Below are 18,143 nucleotides of genomic sequence, written 5' to 3' on the forward strand. Positions count from 1 at the left end.
AAGAGAGATCCCTTTATTATTCTTCACTTTATTTATATATTATATATACACACACATATATACTTTCTTTCCTCTGTGGCAGAAAAAGGAACTAACAAAATGTTATTATCTTCCAGTGCCTCTCGCAACTTACCAAAACAAGAACATTTTTTTCTTGGTATATACATAGTGGTAAACTATGCCCGGCCTTTAGTTTAGTCTTGACCTGTTCCATTTACTGCCCTGGGTATCAAATAGCAGCATATGTCAGTAGTCCTGATAATATGTATTTTAAGTCTCTGTGTAGCACAGTTCTGTGTGTTCACAACTTGATGGAAAAGGAGGCTCCGCAAGAACAACCCTGAGCAGCCTGTGGGTTTTGAATAAGTTGAAAGGAACTTCTGATCAGCTCTTCAGTGTACTCCACTGTGCTTCCAGTTACCAGCTGAAGGCTATGTTCATCCACAACCACACGAGCACCGCTTATTCCAAACACCCTACAGAGTATGAAACATACATAATAAATTTTTTTTTTTTTTTTTTAAACAACTGTTGCATAATCCCCTTCTCTGATTATATCTTTCTGTCTATCCTAAAAAACACAGGTTTCCTTAACTTATATAATTATATAATAATAATATTCAATAGATTTAGATGGTACACTTAAGTTATACCTAGCAAATGCCTTTTTTATACCAATGGACACATATCGCAATATGCAGTAGCGAATGCAATACCCAGAATTCACATAAAATGCTTAGGGAAATGTTTCTTTCTTTGCAGTGTAACTACTTATTACCTATCTTTCTACGACTTGTTACTAGTTTTGCAAGTATTTCTCCTTTCTTGCAACTATAGTCTAGTCATCATCACCTTTGGTAGTGAGTTTGCAGTCTTTACCAAAGCATTACTGTTTCTTTACTATATATTAACTTTCTCCTATATAAAGCCTTCATCTGCCCACCTTTCCATTGGTCTAGTATTATATAATACAAATACAGACTTCTTCCAGAAAATTTTCCATACTAAAAATGAACCCTTTAAGTAATTCTCTCACACCTGTCTTCTGCAGTGATCTCTGTATCAAGGGAGAACTTGTACTGGAATCCAGAACAGCCCCCACTCTCTACATGCAAACGCAGGAACTCAGATCCACTTGTGACTTCACGCAGTCTCTAGAGAAAAAGCAATATCAAAGCTAAAAAATAGCATTTTTATAAGAAAGCACACACACTATCAACAAACACTGACAACGACTTATAACAAGCCTTGTGATACAACACGCTGCAGCGCTCCGAATACAGTGAAAAAGGTGTTTATTGTGCCAACAGAACTGGAAACGTTTTGGGCTCCAGCTCTTTCTCAAACACCTTTTTCACTTTATTTGGAGTGCAAGCAGCATGTTGTATTGCAAAGTTATAATTGCTCCTTGGCAGTGGGCTCAGCAGTCAGCATCCGAAGCTACAACAAGCGGTCTTTATAGGTGAGCATTACCAATTTGTATTTGGAATAACAAGCCTTGTGATATAACTTATATTACAATAGTGTTGCCACCCCACCTCACAAGCAAGCAAACACAGATTGTGTACCAGAAGACAAAAATTCCATTAATCTTTTCACTTTTTATTATTTGGGATCAGTCCACATAAATATCAGTGCCTAATTCAAAAAGCAAATGTCAACAAGTATTCAGTATAATTTTGTGTTACATGCATCAAATTTTGCTTCATGCTATTGTGGGCCAATGACAAATCTTATATAACTATAGCCGATTGTACATATTCACAAAAATCTCATGATACTAATTCAGTCTGCATTTGGTGTCAGTTTGGTATTTTTATAAAATAATAGCATTTTTTTAAACAAACACAACACATTGCACTGAAAAACAATGAGTAGTTCTCCAATACAGGTACTATAGAATACTGCAAAAGTAACTGGTGAGATAGGAAGAGAGTTTGTTCCCAAACCTGCTAGGGAAACCAATAAGGTTTCAGGAAAATGGATTGCATAACAAAACTCTTTGTATACCTCTAGGTGCATGTTTTTTACCTGTGCGGGGATGTAAACATAGAGGAAGCAGACCCTGTGACTGCTGGGGTGGCCAGTAGATAAGGAGTGCCCAGAAACACATACTGATAAAAAGTTTTAGTATAAGTTTATGAAAAACATCTTGTGTTTACAGAGCCCTAAGATGAATTTGTGTGGCTTGGCAACATTTAGTAATACCACAATGTACTGCTGAATAGTTCTACATTACTAAACAGTATAGAAATCTCATTGTCCAAATGAGCAGGACTGTTATTTTGGGGTAAACTCATGGCAGATTGAAGCTCAGCTCCTTAGAAAACCTCTATGTACATATTTTATTGCATTTGGTGGTACACTATGGGGTGCTAAAATCTGATTGCTCAGAAAGACAGAAGGGAGATTGTAGATTGGGGGGGTCGATATTTTGTGACTACAAAGCAGAAAATAACTTCCTCCTGGATTAGAGAACTGTGCACAAAAAGTTTTAGCAGAGCCAGTGACAACTGGGGGGGGCTAGCAGGTACAGGGGAACAAGCGTGGCACTGGCTGATGTAGTAAATAAATATGTTTATGAAAAATGCCATATTTTAGAGAGGCTCTAAAATTATTTTGCTTTGGGGACAATTAACCTCTAGAAACATCAACAATGTGAGGAAAAATTGTGATTTTTTTTCAGTAGAACAAAAATCTCACCTTTATACAGCGGTCTGTTAGCAATATTTGTCCCTCCTTGAGTGTCTCTGACAAATAGCGGACAGGAAGCTCACAGGACAGAAGCGCTGGGAGGACAGACCTGTAGAAGAAAAAATTTTAAAACCAGATAGAGATATACCCTAAAATGGGAGATGGGGAGGAATCAATAAAAAAAAACAATAAAACCTGATGGAAAGAAGGATTCACCGTGCACAGTTAAAAGGGATTCTGTCATGATTTTTATGGTGTACTTTTATTACACTGTTTACATTGCATATAATTCACTCCACCATTTTAAATGATATTCTTGAACCAACAAATGTATTTTTTTAGTTGTACTATTGGTGTGTAGGCAGCCATCTCATTGCATTGTGCCTGAGTCTGAGCTTTCAGGAGGAGCCAGCACTACACAACATAACTGCTTTGGGATAAAATATTGTTTCTCTTACTTCTAGTTTCTAATACTGTAAGTGGAGGAGTCATGACTTGGGTGAGGCAGACTTGGATTTTTTCTATTGAGTGACAAGCAGCTGTCAGGGAGCTGTTTTCTTGCTACTTTTCCATTATTCTGCTGATTGTCCGTTTGGACCCCACATTACTTTTGTGAGCTGTACACAGTACAATATTCCTCTCTTTGTTTTATGCTCAAAAACTGTCAATTTTGTATTTGTACTACATTCCTGCCTTGCCCACAATTCCAAGGGCAATTACACACATTGCGACTGTAAGCTTTCTGTTGCACAAACAATTTATGGCTCTCTGGGCAAAGGAAAAACACTACTGCCTGTGAGCATGGATGCACCTTCTTGTCAGGTAAATGTATTTTGGAAAATGCTGACTGACACATCTTCCTTGGGATAAGCCCCTATTAAGTAGGGGCACCTGCTCTTCCTGGCATGGTTTTCATCTGGGTTACAAGGAGTGCATTCAGAACCTTTGGTAGGAATTCCGAGATGGAAAGGTGCAATTAGGGGGGTCACGACAGGGGTGATGCTTGTAGTTAGTTGGTGGGGTTCTTATGTATTACAAGTATTGTCATAATTGGAGAGTGGCTGGGGCAAATTAGCAGCATGATGGAGCTTGCATGGGGCATATTTTTTTAAATTTGGGCCCCCCAAAAGGGTGCGGCATCAGAAAAGTGGTTGGAGTTTGGGCAGATCAGGGATGCCCACATATAACTGGTCATGGTAATGGTCTAATTTAACCTTCATTTGGTAATTCAAATGTTGAGGTACATAACAGTTATTTAAACGAAACAAATAATAATCTAACACTACTGGATAGGAGCGAGAGACTGCACAAGGTTCCTGGTCGTCTCCTCTGCTCCTCTCAGAGCCTCCGTCTCTTTACACCATCCACACCCACTGCGCTCTCTCGTCTTAAACCTTTCTATCTCGCTGCTCCTTACCTCTGGAACTCTATCCCTGAATCCCTCCGTAGGGAACACTCACTAACTCTCTTTAAGAAAAAACTCAGCTGTTACCTTCTGGAGCACTAAGACATTATTTTGCCCAGTCCTGCGCTTAAGGGCAAATGCCCATACCTAGTGCTCTCTTACCTTCCAGTTTGTGCCTGTATGTTACCCAACCACTCAGATTGTAAGCTCTATGGGGCAGGGACCTCCTTCCTACTGTGTCTCATACCACATGGCACACACACACACACATATATATATATATATGTGTATTTATTTATTATATCACTCGTCCTCCCTGTGTGTAATTTTGTATTCTGTAAGACTGTACAGCGCTGCGTACCCTTGTGGCGCTTTATAAATAAAGTTATACATACATACATACAAGGAAACTGAGGGTCAAGCCCAGGACACAACCCTTCGAGACCTAGAAATTTTCCATAGATAATTTAGACAAATAGTATCTGCTTATTACAATTATAGTTAAAAAAATTATTTAGTGACAGATCCAATTTAACTCCTTGATGCAATACTCATATTTAGCAAACTTATACAACTGGAGAACAAGGGGTGTGTCACACAGTCCTAGACAGAGGACGTATGCAAGCTTATATAGACAACGCAGAGGTAACATCTATTCCAACAAGTCTAGCAAAGCCAGGAAGTTGAGCATAACGAGAGGCACGTGACCGGATCCTCTTACCTCCGTGCCGCTCCCGTTACGCAGAACAGAAATCTCCCGGCCGCCATCTTGGTGTTCCTTATAGCGAATTGAGCTCTCCTTTCATTGGATTCCAAAGTGCTTCGCTGCCTACGCAAGATCGCTTATGATTGGGTGTTACCCCTCTCCATAGTTATACGTCATCAGCTGACCACGGAAGGGTGGAAAGCTCTCAAAACATCACAAGATCTAAAGCTGCTGGAGGCGGTGAGAGTTCGCTGTGTACTGGAAGGATGTCGGTAGGTAACTGTATTAGAATAGGCGGTTTTTTTCAGTATATTCTTTATTCATATGACATTTTACCACATTTAAAGCTTGCAGAGAACTATTTCTTTAACTTTACTCGAAAACATACCAGGAGACTTTATTATGAGCGGCTTTACGAGTGACCTTATGAGTGAACTACTAAGATTCTTAGCTCAGCAATACAAATGAATGTGTGTGTGTGTGATGAAGTTCGGAAAGCAAACCGGACTTTTAATCATTGCTAAAGGGATCAATGGTTTTCTAGTGAGCGCTACTGTTACTAGGAGGAGCAACTTGGAAATGCCGAAGTGAATGTGAAGGCGCTGGGTCCTTAACCCCAGTGATCTGTCTCTGCAATGGACAGTTTTAATTCATTTAAAGGCGTTGCCCACCTTTGAGTTAACTTTTAATACGATGTAGAGAGTAATGTTCGGAGACAATCTGCAATTGGTCTTCTTTTTTAATTCTAGTTTATAATGATTTTACTTTTTGTTTGGCACCTCTCCAACTTGGAATTTCAGCAGTTATTTGGTTGCTAGGGTCCAAATTACCTTAGCAACCAGGGTGTGGTTTGAATGAAAGACTGATCTATGAACAGGAGAGAACCTGAATAGAAAAATAAGTAATATAAAGTAACTTTAACAATTAAACTGGAGCTTCAACAATTAAACTGGAGCTTCACAGAGCAATAGTTTTTTTTGACTCAGGGGTCAGTTGAAAGCTACAAAGAGTTTAAGGAAAAAGGCAAATCATTCAAAAACTATGAAAAACAAATAATGAAGACTAATTCAAAAGTTGCTTAGAATTAATTTAAAGGTGAATCACCCCTTTAAGGTGTATAGTTATTTCTAAGGAAACTTATGGGTGCTGAAGGTGTCACATTCAGTCTGGGGCTCCTAAGACACTTGTTAAGAAGCCATGAACAAACTTTATAAAAAAAAAAAAAAAAAAAACATTTCAGCCTTTCTAGTTTCTGCAGTCTGTGTACTACCCGGCAAGTGCCATGTAGCAGAGCTATCAAGTCTCCCAAATGAATTGGTAGTATCACAAACAATCCCGTCCAGCATGCCCTGCCTTCCCAAAAATCCTTATGAGCTCCCAAAGCTCACTGCACAGGCACAGTAAGCATTCCATGACATTACGTGCATTGTGTGTATGTGCAGTTACATCAAGCAAAAAACTTGCACTGGACTGGTTGACAGTTCTGCATATAGTGATGTGCGAGTTGACACAAAATCTGCAAGAATGAAGTGACAGGTGGCTTTTGGTTGAAACTTGGGCTAGTGTTGTGGGTTTGTGTTGGATGGGGATGAGACTGGCGAAGTGCACTCATCCTCTGCACCCATAGATCCCTTGTCTTCGAACCAGAGGTGCGTGCAGAAGTATCATAGGGAGTGGGAAGATACAGGTATGGGTTGGGATCAGGTACAGGTTAAGATTTTGCGGGTTAGGGTCAGGTGTGGGTAGAATATTTCCTGATGCCCACATCAGTAATGCCATGCTTGTTTATTCCCCATTGTAGACACAGAGAATATACTTCATCTGACATGGCCATTATGGCTGCAGTGTTTATAGAGAAATTTGAAAATTAGTTCTCCCCCATCCCCCAGCAGTGTTCTCACTTCATAGACCTGATTCTGTACTTCCTCTAAGTATCATGTTTCTCTTTTAGTGTGCCATCATGTGTCCAGGATTACTGACCGTTCTGCTGACAGTCTTTCTTTTACCCAGTTCAGTTCCAGAGCCCCTTAAATACAAGGACTGTGGTATGTAATAGTTAATTGGAGTAACTGATTTATGATATTGTTGTTTCAGTGTGACAGTGTCACTTATTTTTCTGCAGGTAGCCAAAGTGGAAAACTAGTCACTCTTGATGTGTCTCCTTGCCCAGAAGAGCCATGCCCCCTGGTTCGAGGCAGCACATACACCGTTAATGCAACATTTGTAAGCAGTAAGTTTTCAAAATTTCTTTTTTGATTCATCTCTTCAGACTTCCACCTCATTATAGGGGAAATGAGAACTTGTGTACAAGTGAATAGGGAACTGTTGAGTTTGCCTTTGGTGAACTGAAATTTAACCATTTTGCAAATATGCCTGTACTCTTTAACAAGTACTGAGCAGATCCTGCATTATATTCTGCCTCTCCTCCTAATTCACTAGTTTACTACCTGCTGGAATACTTCAGCAGGTACCAGTGGAAAACTTCACTATATTTGTAGCATAAATAGAAAAATATCTTTTGAGAATTTTTAAATATGAGCTGCAATTAGTCCATAGGTAAAATCACTGATCAGTAACACCCAGCGTTTTGCCTTGTCTTGTATATTGATCCTTTCTTTTGCAGCAGCATTAATATAAACAGCTTTACAGCACTGAGGCATTGTACCTCTTGTACATCCCTTCCTGTAATACTTCCCATAAACAATAAAAAAAAATCCCATCTGCATTCTCTTACCAGTCTATTAACCCCCAAATATTGCACTAAAGTGTGGTAAAATCCACACTTAAAGGGCAAGTTACACCAAAAAATTAAAATACGTACAGTGAGGAACATAAGTATTTGAACACCCTGCGATTTTGCAAGTTCTCCCACTTAGAAATCATGGAGGGGTCTGAAATTCACATTGTAGGTGCATTCCCACCTTTTTAAAAAAAAAAAAATTCAGGAAATCACATTGTATGATTTTTAAAGAATTTATTTGTATTGCACTGCAGCACATAAGTATTTGAACACCTGAGAAAATCAGTGTTAATATTTGGTACAGAAGCCTTTGTTTGCAATTAGTGGTCAAACGTTTCCTGTAGTTCTTGACCAGGTTTGCACACACTGCAACAGGGATTTTGACCCACTCCTCCACACAGATCTCATCTAGATCTGTCAGGTTTCGGGGCTGTCGCTGAGCAACACAGAGTTTCAGCTCCCTCCAAAGATTTTCTATTGGATATGCCTCTTACGGAGCCAGTCGGAGGTTACGGAGGTTATCCTGGCTGTGTGCTTCGGGTCATTGTCATGTTGGAAGACCCAGCCACGACCCATCTTCAGTGCTCTGACTGAGGGAAGGAGGTTGTTGCTCAAAATCTCACAATACAAGGCCCCATTCATCCTCTCCTTAATACAGCGTAGGTGTCTTGTCCCCTTCGCAGAAAAGCACCCCCAAAGCATGATGTTACCACCCCCATGCTTCACAGTTGGGATGGTGTTCTTGGGATGCAACTAATCCTTATTTTTCCTCCAAACATGGCGAGTGAAGTTTAGACCACTCATCGTCTTTAGCCTTTTCCATTTTCTAACAATTGCTCCAACAGTTGATCTATTTTCACCAAGCTGCTTGGCAATTGCCCTGTAGCCCTTTTCAGCCTTGTGGAGGTCCACAATTTTGTCTCTGGTGTTTTTTGACAGCTCTTTGGTCTTGTCCATGGTAGTAGTTGGAGTCTGACTAACTGTGGGGTGGACAAGTGTCTTTAAAGAGCTCAGACAGGCTCTACTAATTTAGATTAATGAGTGGAGTAGAGGTGGACTATTTAAAGGCAGAGTAACAGGTCTTTGTCAGACAGAATTCTTGCTGATTGCCAGGTATTCAAATACTTATGTGCAGCAGTGCAATACAAATAAATTCTTTAAAAATCATACAATGTAATTTCCTAATTTTTTTTTTTTAAATGCTGTCTCTCACAGTGGGAATGCACCTACAATGTGAATTTCAGACCCCTCCATGATTTCTAAGTGGGAGAACTTGCAAAATCACAGGGTGTTCAAATACTTATGTTCCTCACTGTAATATAAATTTATGCGAGACCCTGCTTCATCTAAATCATTTTCATCAAAATATATGTTTTATTATTATGCTTCATTGGGCGATCCAAAATAGAAAGCTGCCATTTTAAGTGCTAAGGGCTTCTACTGGCTCATGTGATTCACAGGGCACACATATATGCTAGGTTACATTAGTCAATGAATTGGCAGAACTCTGCACTTGTGCTTACAGTAAGAACTGCTTTATTTCCTGTCAGGTGATCTCTGAGGGAGCACACAAACCATCACAAAATGGTGGCACAAGGTAAACTATGTAAAAGAGCAATAGTTACCCATATATATGTACACACACAAACATTTGAAAACATTCTTTAATAGGTCACCTTTTAGGATAAAAAATTCTTAGTTATGTATTTATTCAGGGGGTATAGTTTTCCTCTAAATTTAAAAGAACAAAAATAGTAAATAACCCCATAAATAAAGACCACATTGAATTTCCCCATTGCGTGACTGAATTGTTGGCCTGAAGGCTCAAGGCCAATCATCCGGTTATAACAGACAGATGTGCTCATTTTGCAGGTGTTTTCTTCCATTAAGTCGCTTGCACTTCATCCTTTTTTCCCCCACATCATGATTTATTTTTCTTTGATTATTAATCCCTGCAGATGTAAACAGTAAGAGTGCTTCTGCTGTAGTACATGGAATCATAGCGGGTATTGCTGTCCCCTTCCCGATCTCAGAACCAGATGGCTGTAAAAGTGGTATATCCTGCCCGATCAACAGTGGGCAGACTTATACCTACGTCACCAAGTTGCCTATCAAGAGCGAGTATCCTTGTGTAAGTGCCAACATGAACATATTTATATACATTTTTTTTTTTTTTTTTTACTAGGCGCTTTAAATACTTACGCTGGTGACATGAGCTCCATTCATATGTATGACATTTGATGTAAATACTTGTCCACCACACAGATAGTACATAATTACACCATCTATGGTGATTAATGGAACTCTAAATTAGAAATGGTTTCCTTTTCCCACTGACAATTTCAGATATACATTTTCTTTACAGATCAAGCTTGTAGTAAAGTGGCAACTTCAGGATGAAAATAACAAGGATCTTTTCTGCTGGCTTATCCCTGTTCATATTGCTGCTGTTTGATTGGGGACTTGACACCGACCATACTTCTGCTAATCCTATAGACACACACAAACCTCAATTAACATTGATACAAGACTTTCTTCTTCTGTTCTGACTGCTGTGCAGTTATAACCATACTGATTTTACAATAATAAAGAATGAATGAGAGCTCCCCCTTGCTTTTTTGTTTTTTAATAAAAAAAAAACTTCCATCCTTTTCATGTTTGCTAACATTTTGCAAAGGAATTCTGTTTCTCTGGAAGCAAATAAAACTTTGTCTTTAAGATTCCCCTGTCACTGTCTCTTTGTTAAAAAAAAAAGATGACAACATTGTCTGCTTTTTGCAGCCAGGTTTAGTTCACATTGTATTCTGCAAATGCTGTTGATTTTTATATTGATACTGTGCACATGAATCATACAGAACAGTGAGTGGGACTTTGTAATGGATTCCAAAACATTCTTTTGAGAAAACTTGAAAAGAGAGCCCTGTCCTTTAAAGATCCATGGTACATTATAGTTTAAGAGCCAGAGGCCTAGTAATGTGACCAGTCATACTGTAGACATTTTTGATGCATCCAAAAAGGCATGGCACAGCAATACCAGTGCTTTAGGCCAGACAATGCTTTGTGCTTCTTTTTATTCACCCCAGAATAGGTTAGGTCAAAGTAATTTTTATGGCTCATGGAGAATAACCCAACATATGCCTTGTTCTGCTTTACAGCATTCCAAAGCCCTCGCAGCCTTCACTAATGGCGAGTTTCAGCATCTTGTGCATTTCTTCATAAGAATCATAGGTGGGAAGGCAGAGCTGGTTAAAACTAGGAGAGAGAAAAAAAAAATATTGTTCAGGGTAAAACCTATGAAATGCAAAGGCTGGCACTTTAAATACTTTACAAACACTTTAATACCATTTTAACAAAAGTAACCAATAGCTTACTATTCTAAAAACAAATTTGGGATGCATCTGACTCGCCTGTCATCATTTCCCAATAAAAATAATGCAAAACACTGTGCCTATGGCATGCCTGGTGGTTACAGTTTGCCATTGCAGTTGCTTGCCTTTAGCAGAACATTTCCTATTTTCAACGAGAATTGTTGACAGGTGATCAGATACTTTTAACGGACTTCCCTGAAAGAACTTTGTCAACCAAAAATACCAGTTCCACCAAATTTGTAATTTTATTGAAGGTAAGATCAAAAATCTATTATTCCATGAATATATGGACAAGTGCAGGTATAGGATCTAGGATCCGGAATGCTTAGGATATGGGGATTTCTAGATAAGATAATTTTTTATAATTATATATAATATTTTATTTGGATCACCATATCTTAAGTCCACTAAAAATCATTTAAACATCCAGTAAACCCAATAGGACCGTTTTACAACTAGTAAGTATTTATGCAGCAAAGTTACTCACTATTACATTGTACTGTGGGAGATGGAAAATGTTTTATTATTGCAGACAAAAAAAAAAAGATCTTGCTTAAAATGGGTGCTATGGGAGATGGCTTTCCAGTAACTTGGTATTACAGGAAACAGTGTGGAGGTCATTTCTTATGATGATTAGTCATGAATAGTCCTGCTGAGTAGCTAATTCTTCAGTTAACTGTAAAGGTCCTATGACCTTTGCTCATACTACAAACTAGTCACACCAGGCATAGCTGCCTAAAAACAAGTTTGTTGATTTAACAAAGAAACTGAATGTAGAAGACAACAAGGTTGAAGTGAATCACTGAAAACAAGTCACTCTAATAACAAGAAATGAAGGGGACAATGAAACCACTGTTAAAACCAAATTAAGGCTATAGTACAGGTTTAAATAAAGTAAAAAGCAAATACCATGAACACAGATTTTATTTAACTTACCAAGTATGGGCAGTGGGTAAGGTGCCATGAGTAGGAGACCCAATGATTTGAAAGCTGGGGGATAAAGCAGCAAACCCACCCGGTGGCAGCTGTGAAGATCCAGTAGTAAACTGCAGAAGACGGGCTAGCTCCTCTTGTGTGAGGCTGCTCACAACAGCCCAGAACCAGCTCATTACCTAAAAAGCAAAATAAAAATTAGACTAGTATCAGTAGCTGGGGTAAGCAAAGCAGTAAATTAAGTATTATGGTTAAGCCTGGTGACAAAAACATGCTTTAGCACCCAAATCAATCCTGAGGTTAGGATGTTTTCTCAATATGTGCACTGTAACCAAAGTGGATTGGTAATGACAGAGTCAGCCAAAGAGGTACTAGCAACCTGCACCTGCTTCTACCTGCTACAGAAGGCTGATTGTGCTTTACCTCTGTTGCACCCTAGACACGTGCCTTGTATGCCTCCCTCTTCCAGGCCTAAGTAATGACATCTCTTTGCCTTAAACGTTTCGTGCTCCAAGTGCACATAATCATAGGCTCAGGCTCAGTAATGACATGGCTAACTGACAAATATCTATGATGCAGTGTGACTAGCATGATGTCCGCCACAGTTGACAAAGGGCTAATGGTCATTAATGTAATTCTAGTGTCCTAAAGCAAAATGGCAATGTTCACCCACACTGACAAACAGAAATATATACTGTATACTGTTAAAGAATAATCTACAGCTACAGTTTTACGGCTCTTTTTACTTGTGTAGGACTCTTAGTTTCTAGGAATAAGAGCAAAACCCAGGAGCTTCCAGCAGACAACATATTTTGGCTCATTAACTGTTTTTTAACGAGCAAGGCACTATGTCTTCTAGTACAGTTAATAATAATTATCCAGTAACCTCACCAGCCTCAGTAATGCGCAGTAAAGTTTTCATTACAGGGAAACCATACCTCCTGTACATTGAAATATGGCCTATTTTATGTGATATATATTGCAACATTGTTCTTATGAATTGTTATCATTATAAACACGTATTTCTAAGTGTCCAAATAAAGACTTTTGGTTGGCTAACAGAGAAATATTGTGCCATACCCATCTTTTAGTATTATATTTCCCTACAATGTGCAGTGGTACAAAAAAAAACCCTTTAAAAAGCATTTTACCTCCAAAAACATCATTATATATGAGCTGCAGAGAGATCCTCTCTCTTGTGAGTCTATGCTGAAATAAGAGCAGAGGGCATGTCGCTTCATTCTCAGACAGGAAGTGGTCATAGTAATGATTGACAGCCAGTACTCTTTCAGGTTTCCATCTTCATACCATTATCCATTATTATATTTTTATCTTATTTTATCTCCCTTTTATTATTTAAAATGGTGTAAGAGCAAGTTTAACCATTCCTGAAATGCTACACTGGAAGACAACCTGAACCTAGAGTCAAGCCAGAAGTTTCAACACAATAGGTCAGCTTGTGCAGCTGCAGGGCTGCGATTGGCTACTCCGCTCCTACTGTGCTTCTGGCAGGGACCATTTGGACATGCCCACCCTTTGTTTGAAACACACAGAAACCTGAGAGGATCTATAGGGAGCTCCAATAAAGGGGCCATTTTTACAGACAGTATTCCTTTTTAGGCTAAAGTGAAACCAGCACTATATATAATTCATAATTGCCTTCAAGATTAAAGTTTTTTTTGTTCATCCTATATGTCTCCTTAATATTGAAACAGCACTAAATCTTCGAAGTTTGCCTGACATTTAATGCAAATAATGTTCAAAAATGATCTGCAAAAGGGCTAAAGAGAGAAAATGTCCTTTGACCTACAAATAAACAGAAGTGAATATATTGAATTATCTTCACTCCTGCAAAGATTTGCAAAACCAGGAAGTTGGGAAATCAGTTTAAAATTTGTTTGCCCTGGAAAATTCTACCCCCAGAATGAATACTTAACCAACAGAAAGTGCTCCCTCAGAGATCAGCCGACAGGAAATAATGCAGCTTTAACTTTAACAGGAAGAAGTGTGGAAGCAAAAGACAGAACTCTGTCCATTAATTAGCTGATGGGGTCTAGCATGTATGTGTGCCTTGGCTTGTTTGTGTGCACTGCAAATTCTATAAACCCAGGAAACGGCCCTAAATTCTTAAAATGGCAATTTTCTATTTAGGAGCACCCAGTGGCACATAATACTAAATAAAAGTATATTATGAAAATGGTTTATTTAGATGAAGCAGGGTTTAATGCAATATATTTTTATAGAGACCTACATTGTTTGGGGTATAGTTTTCCATTAAGAAATAAAATCAGAGATTTTTTTAAAATGAAAACAATAGGCAGAAAGTATTTTCAGCACATTAATTGCACTTTACTATTTCTACATAAGGCATTCTGAAGTGGAACTGAATTAGCAGTAAATTAAATAAGACAAGTGTTTTTCCAAACCTCCTATCACAAAGCAAATAAACACTCAGTAAGAGGTTACGCAGTAAGAGGTTAGCAGCAGCTGAAATTGTACAAAACCATATCAGATAATCAGCCTGAATTAATAATTAACCAAAAGATCATTGTTATCCCAAGCTTCTTTCACATTCCAAAGGTACATATGAAAGAATATTGTGCAACATTCCTCAATCTTTATTTAAGAGTTATAATACAATGAATAACGCCATGTAAAAAGCTGCACACAATGCTGAGGAAAATAGAGAACAGAGGCGAACACATACTGACAATGTCAAATACAAAGAATCCACTACAGAATTTTGCTATCAGTAAGCCGAATAAATCAAACTCATTTTCCTTAGGAAATGCATCGCCACAAAAGACAATTAAAAATCAACATTTATAAAGCTGGCTTTGCCTAACAGATTTACTAAACCAGTGCTGTCCAACTTCTGTCGTACCAAGGGCCGGAATTTTTCTGGCCTACATGGTGGAGGGCCGATAATGGAAGCCAGTTTTGACCACTCCCCTTTTTAAAACCACACCCATGACCATACCCATTTTAATGGTGGTAGTACAGCAAAAACCTGTCATACTCTGCCTTCCCTACCCTGCCTGTGTGTGCAATACTCTGCCTGCCCTACCCTGCCAATTTGTGCCATACTCTGCCTGCCCTACCCTGGCTGTGTGTGCCATACTCTGCCTGCACTACCCTGGCTGTGTGTGCCATACTCTGCCTGCCCTACCCTGGCTGTGTGTGCGCCATACTCTGCCTGCCCTATGCTGCCTCTTTGTATGGCACACACAGACAGCATAGGGTAGGCAGAGTACGGCACACACAGGCAGCATAAAGTGACACAATGCTGGCACTGCTCCTACAGTCTGCACAATAAGTATATCTTAAAAAACGTTTTAACTGCAGTTCTTTTTGTAGTGTTCAGGGTTTATTTGTGGGTTTCTACTGCGGTGTGAACAGGTGAACAATGTGGGTGATTACAGTCTGAGCCTGAGGTATGAAGAATGCAGGGGGTGAACAATGTTTTTAAACAATACAGTGGGTTTACAGCCTGATTCTGAGGTGAGAACCATGCAGGGGGCCAGTTAATCTCAGTACTGATACCATTTAAAGCTTAAACAAAGGTAAGCCATCAAAGCAGCCAGACAGGTGGGGGGGCCACACAGAGGGGCCGCCAGTTGGACAGCGCTGTCACTGAAAACCTATCATCAACAACTGAGATTCGCCATGATCCATGTGTGTATTGTACATTGGTACTACAGGTATGGGACCCATTATCCACAATGCTTGGGACCTGGGGTTTTCAGAAAAGGAGATTTTGTGATAACTCACTGTTAAATCCTTCTACCAGCAGGAGGCAGGACACTAGAAGAGGAAGAAGCCCCTCCTCCCTGCTACTATACCCCCTGTCACTTCCTTAGTGAGCCAGTTTTGTCAACAATATAACAGACAAGTAGAACATAACTATGTACAAAGAGGCAGAAAACTTTCCAGAAGAACCGCTTCCGGGAGGGAAGCCCTGTGTCCCACAGACGTCCTGAGAGAAAAGGATTTAACGGTGAGTTATCACAAAATCTCCTTTTCTCTTACAGGTGTCTGTGGGACACAGGGACCGTGGCGACATACCAAAGCTGTCCAATTAGAGAAGGGTGGGAGAAGCGGATTCAGGCAACTGCGGCTTGCAGTACCTTTCTCCCGTGAGTGAGCATCAGATGCCGCAAAAATCTCAAATTTGTAAAATTTGGTGAAGGAATGGATGGAGGACCATGTGGCGGCCCTGCAGACCTGTTTGGCTGAGGCCCTGTTTCTAAAGGCCCAGGAGGTGCTGATTCCCAGAGTAGAGTGAGCCCTGATGTGGAGAGGTGGCGACTTCCCTCTGGCAATGTATGCTCTGCGGATGGCCTCTCTAATCCAGCGGGATATTGTGGCCTTGGAAGCCGGAGAGCCCTTCTGGGGCCCAGAGGGCAGGATGAAGTGGGATGTGGACTGAGGTATGTCCTTGGTCTGGTGTAGATAGAACTTTAGCGCCCGGACCGGATCCAGGGAGTGCAGGGCCACTTCCCTGGGAGAAGATGGTTGAGGGCAAAATGAAGGGATAGTGATGTCCTGGTTGATGTGGAAGGAAGAACCAACCTTAGGAACAAAGGAAGGCAGAGTCCTAAGGACTGCTTGGTCCGAGTGGAAGACAAGGTATGGCTGCAGGTGTGATAGGGCCAAGATCTCGGACACTCTCCGGGCCGAGGAGATGGGCAACAGAAAAACGGTCTTCCAGGTGAGCCACACCAGGGGAATGCTGGCCAGGGGCTCGAAGGGCGGGCCCTGCAGAACGGTGAGGACAAGGTTAAGGTCCCAAGGGGGAATGGGATCAGGGAAGGGAGGGTGAAGCCGCGAGACCCCTTGTAGGAAGGTGGCTACGTCCGGTAGGCTAGCCAGTCGTCGTTGAAAGAGGACAGACAAGGCTGAGATCTGGGATTTAAGGGACCCCAGAGAGAGACCCTTGGAAAGCTCTGACTGGAGGAAGGACAGAAGTCGAGCTAGGGAAAAAAGACCTGGAAGGAATGGCCACTGGAGTCACACCAGTCCTTGAATGTCTTCCAAACGCGGTGGTAAGTTTTGGAAGATATCGGCCTCCGGGCTGCCATCATGGTGCGGATGACGTCTGGAAAGAACGCTTTGCGGTGAAGCACTAATAAAAAAAAATATCCACCCACACAGTACTTAAGAAACGTATAGGGCCCCCAACCCTATAATGTGCAGCCCTGGTCTGATAGCCCAGTTACAGTTCCAGCCCTGCCCTGCCCGTTCCTGATGTCCCCCTAATAGTGCCCCCTCCTGCAAAAGGGAGAGCGGATGCGAATGGCGCGAAACAGAAGGCGCGCAACAAAATGGCAGCGCAATGTGACGTCATAAGAAGGACACGGTGGAATGCAAGTGAACGCGGTGGAACACAGGGGACGCGGAGGAACACCTGGGCGAGGGGGACACCGGCTGCTGGGGTAGACAAGGCAGGCTGAACCAGGGCTTACAGGGAGCTGACAGGGACTGATCTGAGAGTACTGGAGGAGGAAGCACTTGACAGCTTCTGCACTCAGAGGTAGAGGCAGGGATTCCTGTATGGCCCGCTCCATGGGAGGCTTACTGGCCCCGGTGCTTAAGTCCCACGTAGGGGGAAACCTGTTGAAGGAACTCTAGAGAGGCCCTATAGGACAACCCCTGGTGCCAGATTAAATATGGCCGCAGATTTCAGAGAGAGCTGTGAAGATCCTGTCTCCTGAGGACACTGGAAAAAAACTGGCTCACTAAGGAAGTGACAAGGGGTATAGTAGCAGGGAGGAGGGGCTTCTTCCTCTTCTAGTGTCCTGCCTCCTGCTGGTAGATACTATACCCACGGTCCCTGTGTCCCACAGACACCTGTAAGAGAAAAGGGATGTTTCTGTAATTTGGATCTTTATTTGGTAACTCTAATAAAAAATAATTTAAATATTAAAAAATCCAATAGGATTGTTTTGCCTTAAATAAGGACTAATTATATCTTAGTTGGGATCAAGTACAAGGTACTGTTTTATTACTACAGACAAAAAGAAAATGTTTTTAAATTTTAAATTATTTTATTAAAATGGAGTCTATGGGAGATGACTTCACGTAATTCAGAGCTTTCTGGATAACAGATCCCATACCTGTACCTGGGCTGATTAAGTAGTAATAGCAGATAAATCATAATTGCTGTTTCTAGGGAAGTTACATAATTACGTAATTAAGTTGGGTTTTGAAAAAAGACCAAAGTCCATTAAGATCAACCCTTCTAAGCGATCCCCAGCACACACAGACCCATAATGACATATCTATACACACACACAT

At 40.6% G+C, this 18,143-nt stretch overlaps 3 protein-coding genes across 5 annotated transcripts in view; 1 reads left to right on the forward strand and 2 right to left on the reverse strand.

Moving 5' to 3' along the window:
- Positions 1–4,901, reverse strand: isca2 (iron-sulfur cluster assembly 2). The gene is made up of 4 exons (XM_002938598.5): positions 4,821–4,901; positions 2,704–2,803; positions 1,039–1,154; positions 1–476 (listed from the first exon to the last, which is right to left on the reverse strand). Exons 1-4 carry the CDS (start codon positions 4,865–4,867, stop codon positions 302–304), a joined length of 438 nt encoding a protein of 145 aa, XP_002938644.1. The 5' UTR covers positions 4,868–4,901; the 3' UTR covers positions 1–301.
- npc2 (Niemann-Pick disease, type C2) lies at positions 4,778–10,265 on the forward strand. Of its 2 annotated transcripts, none has more exons than XM_012968266.2 (5): positions 4,778–5,077; positions 6,757–6,850; positions 6,928–7,035; positions 9,504–9,676; positions 9,911–10,265. In XM_012968266.2, exons 1-5 carry the CDS (start codon positions 5,072–5,074, stop codon positions 9,998–10,000), a joined length of 471 nt encoding a protein of 156 aa, XP_012823720.1. In that variant the 5' UTR covers positions 4,778–5,071; the 3' UTR covers positions 10,001–10,265.
- arel1 (apoptosis resistant E3 ubiquitin protein ligase 1) overlaps positions 9,196–18,143 on the reverse strand; it is a 26,065-nt gene continuing 17,117 nt past the window's right edge. Inside the window, exons 18-19 of one of the 2 annotated variants that reach the window (XM_012968323.3) lie at positions 11,850–12,025; positions 9,196–10,797 (exon numbers count right to left, since the gene is read on the reverse strand). In XM_012968323.3, the coding sequence (XP_012823777.1) occupies positions 10,695–10,797; positions 11,850–12,025 (279 nt within the window). In that variant the 3' untranslated portion in view covers positions 9,196–10,694. 2 annotated transcript variants of the gene reach the window in all.

Source organism: Xenopus tropicalis, chromosome 8, assembly GCF_000004195.4.
Source record: "Xenopus tropicalis strain Nigerian chromosome 8, UCB_Xtro_10.0, whole genome shotgun sequence".
NCBI lineage: Eukaryota > Metazoa > Chordata > Amphibia > Anura > Pipidae > Xenopus > Xenopus tropicalis.

Excerpts from the sequence above, each read along its gene's own strand:
- npc2 (XM_012968266.2), top strand. Across the intron at positions 7,036-9,503 it reads TAATGCAACATTTGTAAGCA|ATGTAAACAGTAAGAGTGCT; the intron begins GTAAGTTTTCAA and ends TAATCCCTGCAG. Across the intron at positions 9,677-9,910 it reads TCAAGAGCGAGTATCCTTGT|ATCAAGCTTGTAGTAAAGTG; the intron begins GTAAGTGCCAAC and ends TTTTCTTTACAG.
- isca2 (XM_002938598.5), bottom strand. The coding sequence starts at position 4,867 with ATGGCGGCCGGGAGATTTCTGTTCTGCGTAACGGGAGCGGCACGGAG. Across the intron at positions 2,804-4,820 it reads GTAACGGGAGCGGCACGGAG|GTCTGTCCTCCCAGCGCTTC; the intron begins GTAAGAGGATCC and ends TTTCTTCTACAG. Across the intron at positions 1,155-2,703 it reads TAACAGACCGCTGTATAAAG|AGACTGCGTGAAGTCACAAG; the intron begins GTGAGATTTTTG and ends CTTTTTCTCTAG.